This window comes from Lathamus discolor, chromosome 5, assembly GCF_037157495.1.
Source record: "Lathamus discolor isolate bLatDis1 chromosome 5, bLatDis1.hap1, whole genome shotgun sequence".
Classification (NCBI taxonomy): domain Eukaryota; kingdom Metazoa; phylum Chordata; class Aves; order Psittaciformes; family Psittacidae; genus Lathamus; species Lathamus discolor.
In genome coordinates, this window is record NC_088888.1 from 1341514 (window position 1) to 1357237 (window position 15724).

A 15724-nucleotide genomic window follows, 5' to 3' on the forward strand; every position below is an offset into this window, starting at 1 on the left:
GGTGAGATGGCAGTAGGTCTGGAGGCAAATCTTGTGTGCTTTCTGACGTGATAGCAAAGTTCCTGATGTGTTCCAGTAGTACTTTTCAAGTTAATCACTGACTCTAATGAGTGTACACTAATTTCATGTAGAGTGAAATAAATCATTTTCAAATTTGAAATTATCATACAAACATTTTGCAGCTGTAGCTGTCAGACTTTGATTGCTAATTAACTGCTGTGCATCACCTTTAAGGCTCTTACTCAACAAGCAGCGTCAAACAGTAATATCAGACTGGGGATATAAATTCTTGCCAGTATAAGAAAGGTCTGTGGGAAGCAGATTTTGATGGCTATGCATGTTTATCCTCTGTCACAACGGCTAGTGTGTTTCATATTGTAGGTGTAAGACCATGATCGTGATTTTGCAGTTAGTTTTTTGGGAAGTTAAATGGGTTGAGGCTCTGATTCTTGGTTGTTCAGTACTGTTGTTTCTTTGGGTGGATGACATGGAAGATCAGTTCCTCTCCTGCTGGTGGCTGTGGACTGAAGCATCATTATGTAGACTTCATGAGCCCTCTGTCTGCAGTATGCAGCGTGGCCGCTGTTCTGTTATCCACATAATGGCCTCAAACTGAAACAGGGCAAGTTCAGGTTAGATCTAAGGCAGAAGCTCTTCCCTGTGAGGGTGCTGAGGCGCTGGCACAGGGTGCCCAGAGAAGCTGTGGCTGCCCCATCCCTGGCAGGGTTCAAGGCCAGGCTGGACAGTCTTGGGCGACCTGGTCTAGGGAGAGTCATCCTTGCCCATGGCAGGAGGTTGGAACTGGGTGATCTTAAGGTCTTTTCCAACCCTGACTATTCTATGATTCTATAAGCTCTTGCATAGCTCTTGTGACTGGTGCTATGGCTGACTGAAAATACCTTCGTCAGTCAGACTCCCATTCATCTGGTTCTGTCAACATGCAGAAAATGGCCTGTTTTGTGAATTATGTGACAACTATGGGAACATAGCAACAACTACATCATCTATTACATATAAGCCTAGTAAAGCAGCTCATCTGTGACAGTGGCTTAATCCATGCCTTCTCTCAGTATTTGCCAGCCTTCTTACTGAGTGTGCGAGGGAAAGATAGCTTGCTTTCGAGACATGTCTATTGCCTGTGGTTTCACAGTGCCTATTTGATCTTTCTTCTTCTGGACAGTTAGCCTTAAAAGTGGTATTAGTGCCATTATTGCTAAGCATACACTAATATCTAAAAGGTTTTAGATGAGTTCTTGAGCATACGTAGACAATTTTCTTCTGTTGGTGCAGTTACTCGGGCAGGCTGAGATTGTCCTTGATTTTTCAGGGTTCTAGCTGCTTTTTGTTGGGTCAAGTTATGAGAACTGCATCAAAAAGACGAAAAACTGAATTTTCTAGAATCCTTTTTGCAGGAATACTCTAATGTACTGCAGGAATACTCTACTGCAGGAAATACAGTCTGGTTTACTAAAGCAAGCCGCTGAGCCAGTGTGGTAAGGAAAGAAGGAGGAAAAGTGCCTGAATAGATAAGAGAAATCAAGGTCCTTTGGAATCTCAGGATCTAGACAAATAATTACCACTGTCTCCCCACTCAAAAAGAAAAAGAGTAATAGGTCTAAAATAGAAACACAAAAATAAGTGCTTGTTCTGAGAACTGTCTTGCCTCTCCTGGGATGTCACTAGCTGTGTTCTCTAGGTTGTGCGGATTTTCACCTACAAATACGGCTATTCCCACCCCTCAGATATCACCGGTGTCTCTCTTCATGTCTTTGCTCTGTTGACACTGTGGTTTTTCTCAGCTCTGAACCACTTCTTGGCGTGTCACGTATAGTTCTATTTTTCCCATTCCTTCACCTTCCTTCTTCCGACGTTTTTGCTTTGTTATTTTAGCTGTTTGCAATTTCTCCTTTTGCAGCTTGTCTGTTCTTTAGTCCTCTCTTCGCTCTTCTCATTTCCCATGCAGATCTACCGAACTTCTCTCCCTTCAGTTCTTTCCTTTGTTCATTTACCACCAACCTATCACTTCTTTCTGAATCATTGCCTCTGCTTTGTCCTTTCACCTTTTCGGTTGTGTTTTGTTGGGTTTTTTGCGTGCAGTTGGGTTTTGATTTTGGTTTGGGTGTTGTTTTTCTGCTTCCCTTTACTTTTTTCCCCCCACCCTAATATTGTATTTTTTGTTTTCTTTTCCTTCTCTTCCACTACAGAGCTGATGCTAATGGAAAATTCTGGGGGGGTATATCTTAAGAAGCTAGTTTCTTGGAGGTTTCCATGTTGGTGGTGGTACACAATTCAGGTGAATTTTAGATTAATAATCATTTAAAAGGCTTGAAGTAAACATAAGAAGTAAGAATAAACCCCAGGAGAAACGGCTAGGGTACTGATCTAAAGGCTTGGGTTTAGTTCCACACTGCATTGGAAGCTTATTGTGATCATGAGCACTTCTGAGCTAGGTTCGCACCAATCTTTACGTCTTACTTAAACCTGTACTCTAGTTCTCCATCTGTAAAATGCTGAACACGTTAACTTCTGCTATGATGGTCGTACTGTTATTCACCATAATATATATTTCACTTACATGGATCAACTGTTACATGATACCAACCTGGGAGCATAGCAATATCTTAAGATGGGCGGAAAATTTAACCCATGCCCTACCAAAAACCATTATGCATTGTGCTGCTCTGTGTTAGTGACTCACTCCAGCAGAGCATCCCTTGAAATTGCTGTGAAAATGAGGCAAAGGGATCAAAGCAAGCCTTGTGTTCCTGTTCTGGAAGCAGTTCTTGATGGAAAATATCTTTCCTGGTTCATTTTCACCAGCTAGGGTAGTAATAAGTAGCTAAAATACCAGGGAACTTTACATAATGGTTTTGATCAAAATGACAAACTGCAGCTGTTCTTAGGGGATGGTGAAGTTATTGCATTTAAGTTGCAGAAGGAGTTCTTACTAAAAGGAAGTAATTGTATCTTATTTAAAGTAACAATGGGAAAAGGAACAATGGCATTCTAATAGTTAAGCAACGCATTTAAGTGCAGTTTATACTGCTGAATGGAGCTTGTTTATATCATCGAATGAACAATTATTGAGATCTTAGAGGGGGTTCCTGTATTGCTTAGAAAACTTTGTATTCTTTTTTCTTTTTTGTCAAAAAAGAAAAAGAAATGGGCCTGAAATGAGCTGCAAAATATGAAATGTTCAAGAAAATTATACACGTAACACATTCCTCTTGCTTTCTAACCATTCTTGCCTTTCTCATGTGAGACCAAATAGAATGAGAGCAGGAACATTACAGGAGTATTAGCTGTGCGTTACAATGCTTCACTGAGAACTGATTCTAGACCTCTGTGGGATCTTTTTCACCCTTTCAGCACTTATCCTGCTGCTCGATTCCTGTGCTTAATGCTGCAGCTGTACTAGGAGTAAACTGACCTGGAATTTGCAACAGCAATTGAAAATGAGAATTGTACTTAAATGAAGCATAGCAATAACAGGGAAGTATTTCCTAAGCCCACATCTACCTGCTGCTGTCCAGAGGTATGAGGGGATGCTGGTGCACGCATGCTGATGAGAAATGGGGATTCTTGAGGCCCGGGATGGTTTACAGTGGGCAGCTTTCAAAGCTTGTAGCTGATCAGCTCTCAGTTTCTGTTAGGCACCTGTAAATGCTGGTGCGATAGTCAAATTTGGGCGAATTTTCACAGAGACGATAAAAGGCATTTCCTTGTCACCAAGACACTCTTAAGATTTCAAAGCCGGTTGTCAATCAGCTTCAGCAAGCAGGACTTCAAGTGCATTTTAAGAGAGAAGGGGGAAACAAAAAGGAAGATTCTATGAATTAATTTAACTGACTGTCTTTTCAAAGTGATATTTTTATAACAGTTGTGATAACATGGACGGAATGAGCAGTGAACAGAGATGCAAAGGAATACCTGTTCATTTATGAAGTTAGCCAACATAGTGGGCCCCTCACTGCAGGAGCGACATTGAGGAGCTGGTGCAGGGCCTGGAGCACAGCGGTGATGGGGAACGGCTGAGGGACCTGGGGGGTTCAGGCTGGAGAAGAGAAGGCTCAGGGGGGACCTGATGGCTCCCTACAAGTGCCTGACAGGAGGATGGAGCCAAGAGGGGCTGGGCTCTGCTCCCAAGGAACAAGGGATGGGACAAGAGGAACCGGCCTCAAGCTGCCCCAGGGCAGGTTTAGATGGAGCTGAGGAGCAATTCCTGCCCCAGAGGGTGCTCAGGCATTGGAACAGGCTGCCCAGGGCAGGGCTGCAGGCACCGGCCCTGCAAGTGTTCACACCCCATGGAGACGAGGCCTCAGTGCCATGGGGCAGGGGTGGCCTGGGCAGTGCTGGGAATGGTTGGACTGGGTGAGCTGAAAGGGCTTTTCCAACCTGGTTGACTCTATGATTCTATGATTTGAAAAGTAGCGTAAAGGAAAGTTGGGTGCTTATAAGCAGTAAAGGTGAAACCAGCATCTGACTGGAACAGAAAAGAAGTTTTTCTCCCCAAGAAGTTGAATGAATACACTTAGTACAAATGTTTTACCTAAGGAAACAAAATAATGGAAGTGAAAGCAAACAGCTGTACAGTTTCACTTTGTAAAGATGAAGGCTTCCAAAAAGCTTTAGAGCCAGAGGTACTCTCAGAGAAGGGGTTTCTGAAGTCTGCTTGTACGTTCTGGAAGGCTCGATTGATTGATATTTGCATCAATAAGAGATTAAACATTCCAGCAGTATTTAGATTTATTTTGTGCAGGTGGGAAGTATAAATCCAGAACCAGGTAGCACAATTCCTTCCTATCCAAATTAGGAGAAACGTACAAGGAAGCAGAGAACGATCCTTAAACTGAAAGAAATTGAATTCAAGAGATGCTAATGTGTAATTTTCATTTGAAGACGACCAAAATATTTGGGAAGGAAACAAAAGACTTGTCTTTGACAGTTAGTTCGCTATAATGCTTTAATAATGTATTTGTAGTTTAAATGTTCTAATTTGGGCTCATTTTGGAACGCGAAAGCTTGGAATTTCTCACCAGTGCGGTGCTTTTCTGTATTGCTCTGTAAAACAGACCATAAATTCTTGCAAATGGGAAGTGCTCTCCTAAGTGCAGGAAAAGGCAAATTTCTTTTGGAAAGCTGTGGTTGTGCAGGCCCCTGGTGTCAACGGGAAGCAAACGAACTGCAAAATCACTGCACGAGCATCGCTAGCTTCAGTTGATTTTAGACCTTTCCTGAGAAAGAAAATGGAAGCTTTAAGGACTGGACACAGAGATAATTCAGTATTTCTTGTATTAGTTTTATTAGAAAACAAATGCCCAAAACCAGAACAAAAGAGAACGTTTCTCTTGCATGAATGACCAGTAGAATTAACCTGAGAAGGTGAGGAAAACGCAGTGCTCAAAGCTCCCTGTGAAGTCAGATGGAAATGACAACAGTGCTGTTTAGATTTCCACAGGTCTGGGATTAAGCTCAGAGTATGTGGAATTTTGTAAATATTAGGAAACCAAAGAGAAGTGTTTTTTAGTGAAAAGAAAAAACCCAAACTGCAAATAATGCTAAGAATAAAACAGAGATATGATTACTTTTTGTCTTTACTGGCGAGTTGCTTAATGTAGAAAAGAGTTGAGCTGTTACTTGGAAGTCTAAAACGTGGCAAATCCAAAAAGAACATTCATTTAAGGTGTTTTTCTGTTGTTCATAACAACCCCATACGGGGGCCTATATGGATGCTGGGGAGGGACTCTTCGTCAGGGACTGCAGTGACAGGACAAGGGGTAACGGGTTAAAACTGAAACAGGGGAAGTTTAGATTGGATCTAAGGAGGAAATTCTTTCCTGTTAGGGTGCTGAGGCACTGGAATCGGTTGCCCAGGGAGGTTGTGAGTGCTCCATCCCTGGCAGTGTTCAAGGCCAGGTTGGATGAAGCCTTGGGTGGGATGGTTTAGTGTGAGGTGTCCCTGCCCATGGCAGGGGGGTTGGAACTGGATGATCTTGAGGTCCTTTCCAACCGAAACTATTCTATGATTCCTATATTCCCTTTCTTTCGTTAAGCAAGGCTTGTGTCATAACTCTTGGAAAAGTGGAATAATGCCCAGATAATTTGTTCTATTTGTGAAATAATATGGTGTGTTTTTTTTTTTTTCCCCTCACAAAGATGCATGTAAGCTTTTCATTTGAAAGGAAGGAGAGCCCCGAGGTTTCATTCAATATTTAATGTTTGTATTTTATACGCCTCGTAATGTGGGCTAATTCAGTCAGCGTCATATTTTTAGATAGTAGAAAAGTTCAAACATGAAAATTCCATTTGGGCTGCGCAGATCGGGAATCTCGAAGGGTCTTTAATCATTCAGAACAAGCAAGGTTTCTTTAATTTTTAAACGTGTTTCATTTTATGTTTTATTTAAATTGTCTTTAACATTTACATAGAGCCCCTTGAAGGCTCGAAAACTCAAAGTTTGCATTAGGTTTAAAACAGAAATAATTAGGAAGCATTAGTGTATGTGGAGATCTATTAGAGGATGAAAAGGTACTGTTGGAGTATGAAGATACTCTGATAATTACAGAATAAGACTTGCTAAAATGATTTATTTAGTGATTATTTGCTTTAAAGGACCTGGAAACCAGATTGCCAAAGAAGTTTTGTTGCTTCCCACAATAGTATGAATATTTAAAGAAACCATATATATATATATATAGCCATATATATATATATAGCCATATATATATAAGCCATATATATATATCTTATATATATATATATAACCATATATATATATATATAAGAAAGTCTAAGTTGCAAAAGCGTTAATTACTGCTGCTGAGAGAGGGTAATTGAAACTAAAAGGATAGTTTATTTTCCCATACGTTGAGATGGATGGTCTTGGAATGACTCAGGAAATACAGGCTAAAGAAAGCTGGGTTTGTGCTGCTGAGAACCTTTGGGAAAATCGATCAAAATATCGAAGTCTAAACACTGTAAACGTGGAAAGTAACATTACCAGCTTTGTGGTGCAATGTGGTATAGCCTAGCTAGTGTGGTCCACAGGGGACCAGGATGGAGAGGGGAAATGAGGAGCACCGGAAGCAGAAAGTTCGAATAGAATCATAGAATGATAGAATGCTTTGGATTGAAAGGACCTTAAGATCATCCAGTTCCAACCTACTGCCACAGGCAGGGACACTTCACTCCAGACCATGCCACTGAAGGTTCTGTCCAACCTGGCCTTGAACGCTGCCAGGGATGGAGCATTTACCACTTTCTTGGGCACCCTGTACCAGCACCTCGGCACCCTCACAGGGAAGAGCTTCTGCCTTAGATCTAACCTGAACTTGCCCTGTTTCAGTTTGAACCCATCACCCCTTGTCCTGTCGCTGCAGTCCCTGATGAAGAGTCCCTCTCCAGCATCCTTGTAGCCCCCTTCAGACACTGGAAGCTGCTCTGAGGTCTCCACACAGCTTCTCTTCTCCAGGCTGAACAGCCCCAATGTTCTCAGCCTGGCTTTCTCTTTAAACTGTGATTCCATTCAGAAAAATGACTAGAAAAATTTGTGTATTTTCTTCATAGTTACCAATTGTATGTTCCAGGAATGCATGTATTGGCCTAGGCTGCTATGTCAGATCTCACTGGCAGTCCCCTGAGGTTGATGGCGAGATGTGTGTCACCTCCACTGGGCTTTCAATCAGTGCAGGGACTTGGGAAAACAGATTAATCTTCATTGTTTAACAAACAGCCGTGAAGAGAAGGTGTTTATTTACTCCTGACTGAAATGTGCTAATGACAGTTTCCATGCTGTAATTTCTGAGCATACCAGCAAGGTGCTAATCTGCTTGTGTTTGTCTCGTATTTCACTTATAGTTCTGGTTTCTTCAGCAAGGACTTTACTACTAGCGCTATATGAGTGTTTTCCTAGCCCACTGAAGAAGGGTGAAAATTCAAACTAAAGCAGTTAACCCATAACAGATCGAGTATTCAAATCTGCCTGACAGCAGTAAACTGGATTCTCAATTTAGAGTTTATTAAATACTTGTTGCTAAACAACTTAGTTTAATAACAATACATTATGAGACTACAAAGGCGTTTCACATCCTTTGGGTAGAAAACTGAATGTGGGATCTTTCTTTCTAATTTGTCTTTCCTCTGTTCTGGCATTTGCTGGCTGGGAGGAACCTCAGACTAAACCCAGTTTGGCTTCTCTGTGCTTATTACTTCCAGGCTTGGTTTTGTGTAGTCCAGACTGGGATGGTAATTGAATATGATTAATTTAATTGGGGGAATGGTCAAAACGTATTTTCTATCTGGTTTGAGAGTGGGAAGTTTCTTGGGAAACCTGCAGAGAAATGATGCAACAATTCATTTTAGATTTTCATTGTAACCATTTGCTAGATGAGAGGAACTCTTTAGCAGTTGTTATTAGCACATTCAGTGGTCTTTGGAGTGTATTCTTTGGCTTTGTCAGTGTGCAAGTACATGCAAGTGTAGTTGTGTCTAATTTTGCACCTTAAATGAATGGTGCAAGGTATGTTATTAGACGTGCTAATGCTTCAGAACATGCTTTCCTTTCAGCTCCAAGCGTTTTTCTCCAATACAGTCACTTAGGCCAGCATGCTTTAGCAGGGGTTGTGTATTTTTATGCATTCAACTTTGATATCTTCTTACATAAACAGTGTTCAAAACCATTTTCTACTTGTTTAGGCAGGGGTGTCCTTAGATCGATAAACCGGGCTGTTTGGTTTAAGAGTTTACCTGCTTTGTTTGGTCAACTCAGCTTTCCAAATGGAACAGTTAAACCCTGCCCCAGTGTTTCGGTTTGTTCTGGGGCTTTGGAATCACGGCTGGTGAATAAGAATTTTCTTCACTTTTCTCCCACCTACATTAAAAGTACCTTTTCTGCCACACAGCCTGTGCGGTTTTCCCATAGGGACATATAATGGAGTTCATCAAAGTGAAAAAAGTGAGTCACACCATCATTTATTTACTCCTGTAAGACAATAATGGTGTTGATAGTTACCCAGACATGCTTTCATTGTGTTAGATTGTGCAAAAAGCTGGGAATTTAAACGTCTTCGCAGCCTTGACTGCAGGTGAAAAGAAAGAAACTACAGAGCTCCTACATGGTGGTTACTGTCTCATTTAATGCTGTTTGTTGCCTTTTAGCTGCAACGAGCAGAAATGTTGTTGCTGTAAATTTGCTAGGGTATTTCATTATAGAAATTACGAAAAGGAAGTCCTGTTTTCATGGTGTAGAGAGTCAAAGGAGATTATTATGATTAAAGTAGCAATTGTCTCCCTAGTTTCATAGGCACGAGTTATCTAATACAAAAAACTAACAAGAAAACCTTAGCAAAAACCCCAAACCCAAGTGCTTTCCCATCTGTCTCTGTTTTGTAAATAAAGCTTTCTCACCATTGCTGCCTGGCGATTTCAAGATGCTGACTGCCCCATTTCACTCTATTTTGTATTCAAGGTTTTCTGTGTATCTGCTAGACTGATGACTAAGTTTCAAGTATAGGATCCCCTGCCTGCTCTGCTTTCCTTTCCAGCCTTGGAACTGGAGTTTCAAGAGTTAGTGGTACTGGGCTAGGTATCAGCAGAAGACCTTTTACAGGTGCACTGTAATAGTAATTTGGACTCGCTCTAAATGGCAGGCTGGCTCTGATGGGTCTATCAAAGAAGAGAGGATTCTTGACAGCAGTGTCATCTGTAAGAGTGTTTTACTTACTGATTTGCCTTAACTAAAGCTAACAGGGGTTCCGTTAGGAGCCCAGTGAAAGAGAGAGAAGCCCTGCATTCCCTACTTATATATTTATCCATGCAGTAGATATGCTCCATAATAAACTGTCCTTCGGTTGCCGAGCCCTGGGGATCTGCAGTGCATGTTGTCTCCCTTCTAGCCAATGTACTTGGATTTCCTTCCCATGGACAGTATGCAGTGAAACAATGCTGGTTTGGGTTTCCATCATCCCAGCTGATGTGAAATGTTCCAGTATATCCACAGTTGGATACAGCCCAGAGTTCCAAAGGAAAGGAGAACAAAAGGGAGCCTTAGACTGTTTCTTGAGAGAGCCACACTACTGCCTTTCCAGCCTTGTTCCATAAAGAGTAGCTCTTAAGCCTACTCTGTTTATGTGACAGGTTGAACAACTGGCAGTTGCCCCTGAAGCAGTGAAAAGGTTTATTTCCTTGATGAGAATTTAGGACCATAGACAGGGCAATCCTATATACAAAAATTTGATGACGAAGCTAAAACGTACCACCTTTTTCATGTGGGAAAGAAGATCTTTTTCATGCTTAGGTGAATCTGAAATCAAAGCTTGTGTTGTTCTGATGTTGATACTTTTGTTAACTTCCTTGTTTGGCAGATTTTTCTGTGGGTGAAAGTGATGTGTCTGACACCAGAAAACATTGTTGCTTTAGAACTTTTGTGTGTAAGGTAATTCTGCGTGCAAGGGGCATTGGAATCTTCATTAAAATCTCTACAGAAGGTGTACACAAAACGTGATACAGGTTTTTACCTGTTCTTGGTACTCCTCTCATTTCAACTACTGCATGCCTTGCTGTCTTCTCCCAAGTCTAGCAGCTGTGTGTTGCTGCATAGCACAATATGAGATTATAATAATGCTGCCTAGCACAATATGAGATCAAAAATGGAAATGTAATTATTTTGAATTAACTTTCTGTATCCATAGCCATGCATCAAGTTTATTTTCTGAGGAGATGTGTAATCACGTTTCTGTCTGTCTAGTGTGAGAAGCAAAGATGGTCAGCATCAAGTATTCATCCCAAGCACAAGGTTGCTCATGATCCCTTTTGCACTGTCTTTAGTGACTGGATCTGGTGTCTAACTTCTAGACACCAGATATGTACGCTTTAGCTCTCCTTAACAAGTAATAAAGAATCTGAGACACTGCTTCAGTTGTTAAATTCACCACTGAGCAGAGTTCACTTGTGTAAAAATGCTTCTGTCTGCCTTTATTGGGACCTTATCTGCCTTCAGAGTTTAATTTAATATCTCCCTGGGTGAGCAACTGCATGGGAGGTAATCAGAAGTTCGATATCATGGCCTTAGGGAGTGCATTTTGTGTCCTTAATCCTACCTTCCACCTGCACGGAATCTGACTTGAGAGATCCACAGGTTTTTGCAAGGTAAGCATCCCTGAAATTCAAGCCTAGAAGTTTTGTCATGTCATATTTGTGCTATATTTTATATCTGCTTTACAAAATCCACTCTATCCATGTACTTAATACTTGGCTTTTATCTGCATCTCTTTCATCTGCGAGATCATTCATTTCCGTCTTTTAACAAACGTTTCGGTAATATTTTTTTATCTCATTTGAAATGTAAAATACATAAAAAAAGGACATTTATAGTTTTTTTAACCACTCTCTCCAGCTATTTACAGTGACCATTTTCCACAGGCGTGTTTCACCAGTAAATAATCAGAAAGTAAGTAAAGAATTTTCACTTCTTCTCAGCAAACTGCATTCAGAGGATGAGAAGAACACCTCCGCTGGATGAACTGCAGCCGCCTCCGTACCAGGATGATAGTGGTTCTCCTCATCTTTCGTGTACGCCTTCGGAAGTCGGAGACAGTAAATGTGAATTCTCCCAGTGTAGCAACAGTCCAAGATGTTCGTATAAGTGCCCAAGTGAGGGAAGCACAGGACATGAAATAGAAAGCTTTCATAACAAAGGATACGAAGAGGATGTACCAAGTGATAGCACAGCTGTCCTTAGTCCAGAGGTAAATAAAACCAGCTGAGTGTTCTGAAGCATCACGCAGTGTAACCTTTTCAGAGCTCTTTTGTTATCTAAAGATGACTGCACAGTTACATGAACACTGATACTGCACCTCATTCATTTAGTTTGTCAGAAATTATTAAACAGGATTTCAGCTTGTTCTTTATAGTTTTCTGTATGGCAGAAAGCTACATCGCGCTCTAATGACTGTAGTCAAAATTATTCTTCTTCCACATGATTTTTCAAATCACCGAATAAAAAAAAACCCAACAAAAATAGTCTGTTAACACCTTTCAAACTGAACACCCCATAATGTAAAACGTCTTTTGGGGGGGAGGGAAGGAAGCGTTACAAAGACTTCTTTTAAATTGTTAATGGTAGTACAGAGATTTGGTCCGCTTAATTTTCCTTTTCTCTGCTATTTATATACCTATTTATTTTTACTATGAGGAAATCATATTTTCTGACATGTGTTTCCTTGAAAGGTCTTTTAACAGCCAGTTTCTGCACTGATACCAATGGTAAGGCTACATTAGTGATGTCATGTGCAGAAGAGGCTCTTTTTGTTACACATTTGCCTTTTGCCTCTACCTAAAGATTTGAAGTGCATATTAGGGCTCAGTCCTGATGTGTCAGCGGTTGTTTCTGTTTTAGTAGACCTCTTGGGAAGCTGATGTTGCATACCTGGGGTCTTGATGCAACATCTGGAAGGTGCAGCTGCAACCTCCTCCAGTAGCTAGCGCTCTGTATGTACCTGCTGATGAGCTAGGACCAGAATCTGTATGATCTTCATTACTGGTGAAGAAACGTGTGTACATAGGGTCCTCAAACCCTAACAGATTGCAGCAAATCTAATCCCAGTTCTTCCCGTTTTGTGTCACACCAGTCATTAATGTAAGCATACTCAATAAGAGCTGAGAATGCTGCCAGCTTTTTTTTTATAGCCACTCAACAACTTGAAGAATAAAGTTTTCAGAGGAACAAATCCCAGCGGCAGTGTAGCGATTGGTTTAAAATAAAAACATGACATTTTTTAATCCAGAAGGTTTTATTATGATATCTGTTCATGTACATGAACCGGTGTATCTTTGATAATACACAGGAAATACATTTGGTTTACATACTTGGAATAGCTTACGAACAGTAGGTTGACCTGCACTTGTAGGTGTTTCGTGTTTCAGTATCACTATCAAACTACCTGTTGTAACAATGGAGGGCATCTGTATTTTGTTCAGAGTTTGCAGTGACAATAAACATTCTGAATTCTAAGTTTGAAAGGCAGCTTTAGGGCTGATGCTGTTTGCAGAAGGCTCAGGAGGTGTGTTCAGGACAGATGCATCTTACACGGTTCCAGTAAAAGTACATTAAGAAAAGCATGGTAATTTTTGGCACGTTCATAGAACGCTTGTGGAGTGCAAAAAGAGCCACATGTGCAAGTAGGTGTTGGAGTTCATGTATTGGTTGCTGGGTCTCACCGTGCTCTCAAATCGCTAGTCAGCTCTTAAACCACTCTAATGATAATGTTCGCTTCCAAATGTGTGCATCCCGGCACTGAAATGAGGTAGTTCTATCTTGTAGCAAATGTATATGCATTTCAACATGTTGGGCAGAGAGAAGAGATCAGAAGTGGATCCCAGCTTAATCTGAGCTTTGTCTGATTGGCTCCTGACTTTTGGTATTGGCCAGGTAAAGGCTTTTGAATTTTTCTTGGCTGCTAGTCGGCTGTCTCCTCTCGGTGTTTAAGTGCATAGTGTATGAAAAGAATAAGATGATCATAGTCCCTTCATATTGCTTAGGGAAAGCCATGTATTTCCATGCTAGATTTAATAATAGAATACAATAAATAAATAAATGGCTATTTTTTTTTTCTTCCTCTTCTTCAGGATATGTCAGCTCGAGGATCGTCTTCACAGCTTCCTAAACCTTTTGATCCTGAGCCAGTAGCTAAATACGGCACACTGGATGTGACTTTTGACTATGACTCACAGGAGCAGAAGCTTTTGGTGACAGTGACAGCTGTCACAGACATTCCCACTTACAGCAGGACAGGTGGAAGCTCGTGGCAAGTACACCTAGTTCTTCTCCCCATAAAGAAGCAGAGAGCGAAAACCAGCATCCAGCGGGGACCGTGCCCTGTCTTCACAGAGACATTCAAATTCAATCACGTGGAGTCAGAGATGATTGGGAATTATGCGGTTCGCTTCAGACTCTACAGCGTACGGCGCATGAAAAAGGAGAGGGTTGTGGGAGAAAAGGTTTTTTACTTAACCAAATTGAATCTTCAAGGGAAGATGTCAGTGCCAGTGATACTGGAACCTTCTTACAGTCTGTCTGTGAGTATTAAATGAGGCAGAATGAGAATGCAGTGCTGTACAGTGTCCTGAATTCTGGGAGAATAGTGTGTATATTTATAGAGTCATCACATCTGCTCTATTTTCTTCAACAGTGATAGCACTGTATTAGCACAAGGATAATTTCTTTAGAGCTTCTGTAAGTACGTTCACTTTCCACCTGCAAAAGCTTCCCGTATTTTTCCTTTGAATTACTTAGAAATTTCCAGTCAATAAATCCGGACGTAGTGGGGAATATATGTATGTATGTCAACATGCAATTACATATGTATTTAGTAGCATAATCTTTACTCTGCTACCCGCAGCATTTCAATTGGAAAACAAAAATAGGATAGAGGGGAAAGAGGAAAAAACATGCTAGTGAGTGCGCTCCATGTGTTGCAATTAAATCTTGGTTGCAATAGGTGTTTTCCATTCAAGAAAGGAAAGAGGGATTTTGAAAGCACAGAGCTGTTTTTAATAACTTCAGACTAGAACCTTGTAAATAATTGATTCCTGGTTCTAAAGCGAGTGATAGTGTGAGAAGTAGTTCAAACTGAAAAGGATTTTTGTTTGCTGAAAAACCCCTGCCTACCTGATGAACAACATCTTTTGTCCTTGCAGATAATATAACGTTTTCATAAAGCAAAGCAACAGTATGGGTAAACTTTGGAATTACTGTTCAGAAACTTAGAGCTCTATCTGGGCAGTGATCAGCATCTCCCCTTTCTTTGTTGTCGATATTTAAGCATGCTTTTGTCCAGGAAGGGGATGTTTGTGATGTTGTTGTCAGGGTTTCCTACAGTCGGACTGCTTGGATGCTCATGGCTTAAGAGCTGCGTATGTGCTAAATAATTGAGTTTTGAGGGGAAAAGAAGGTGATTTAGCAAAGGCAGCCTTATTTTGGCATTGTATGTGTTTTGTGTGGGGTTTTTAAAATATCAATAAAAGGGGAGAAGGGAAAGAAAGGAAATTTGGGTTTTTTTCAGGTGAAATAACGCAAAACAATGCAAAAAGGTTGGATCAGTTGTAATGTTGATTTTGTTGAAGCTGAGTATTGCAAAAGGCACTCAAAATAAAATGCCATTTTCTTTAATGCCTAAAAATCCATTCATTAGAATTAGTAAAAGCTGAGACTAAAACTTGGATCTGAAAGAGGATCAACTGACAATAGAACAGCTTTTTTATGATACCTTAAGAAGTACAAATCAGTGTGTTCCAAGGGTGAAGTGGTTCACTTGCCTAGTGCGAATGCCCCTAATGCAGAGGTTGCTGGTTTCACAGCTAGGAAAAAAGCACTGCATGAAGCAAACCATTGAATATTCCAAATGTACTTGCTAAATTTGTGTGTGTTGTCAATAGATGCTTGTGGAAAATTCACCAAAGTCAGCAAAAGAGGCCAATGAATGGGGCAGGCTGTTGACTGATTGCTATATCCTGTACATGCTCTGCTTATTCTTCTGAATTATTTTCTTGAGCTTCTGTGGCAGGGAAACTTAAAACAAATTCCAGAAGGCATCAAAGATAAGGTTGATATTTATGTTCTGTGATAGTGAGGGATTGTATCCTGGGCCGCATCAAAAGGAGTGTGACCAGCAGGTCGAAGGAGGTGATCCTGCCCCTCTACTCTGCTCTTGTGAGACCTCACCTGGAG

The 15724-nt window shown here is 40.9% G+C and overlaps 1 protein-coding gene across 6 annotated transcripts in view; it reads left to right on the forward strand.

The window, feature by feature from the left end:
* SYT14 (synaptotagmin 14) overlaps window positions 1-15724 on the forward strand; it is a 79314-nt gene that overhangs the window by 48044 nt on the left and 15546 nt on the right. For all 6 annotated transcript variants that reach the window (XM_065679313.1, XM_065679314.1, XM_065679312.1 and 3 more), the window contains 2 exons: window positions 11476-11744; window positions 13624-14073. In XM_065679313.1, the coding sequence (XP_065535385.1) occupies window positions 11476-11744; window positions 13624-14073 (719 nt within the window). The remainder of the gene's footprint in view (window positions 1-11475; window positions 11745-13623; window positions 14074-15724) is intronic.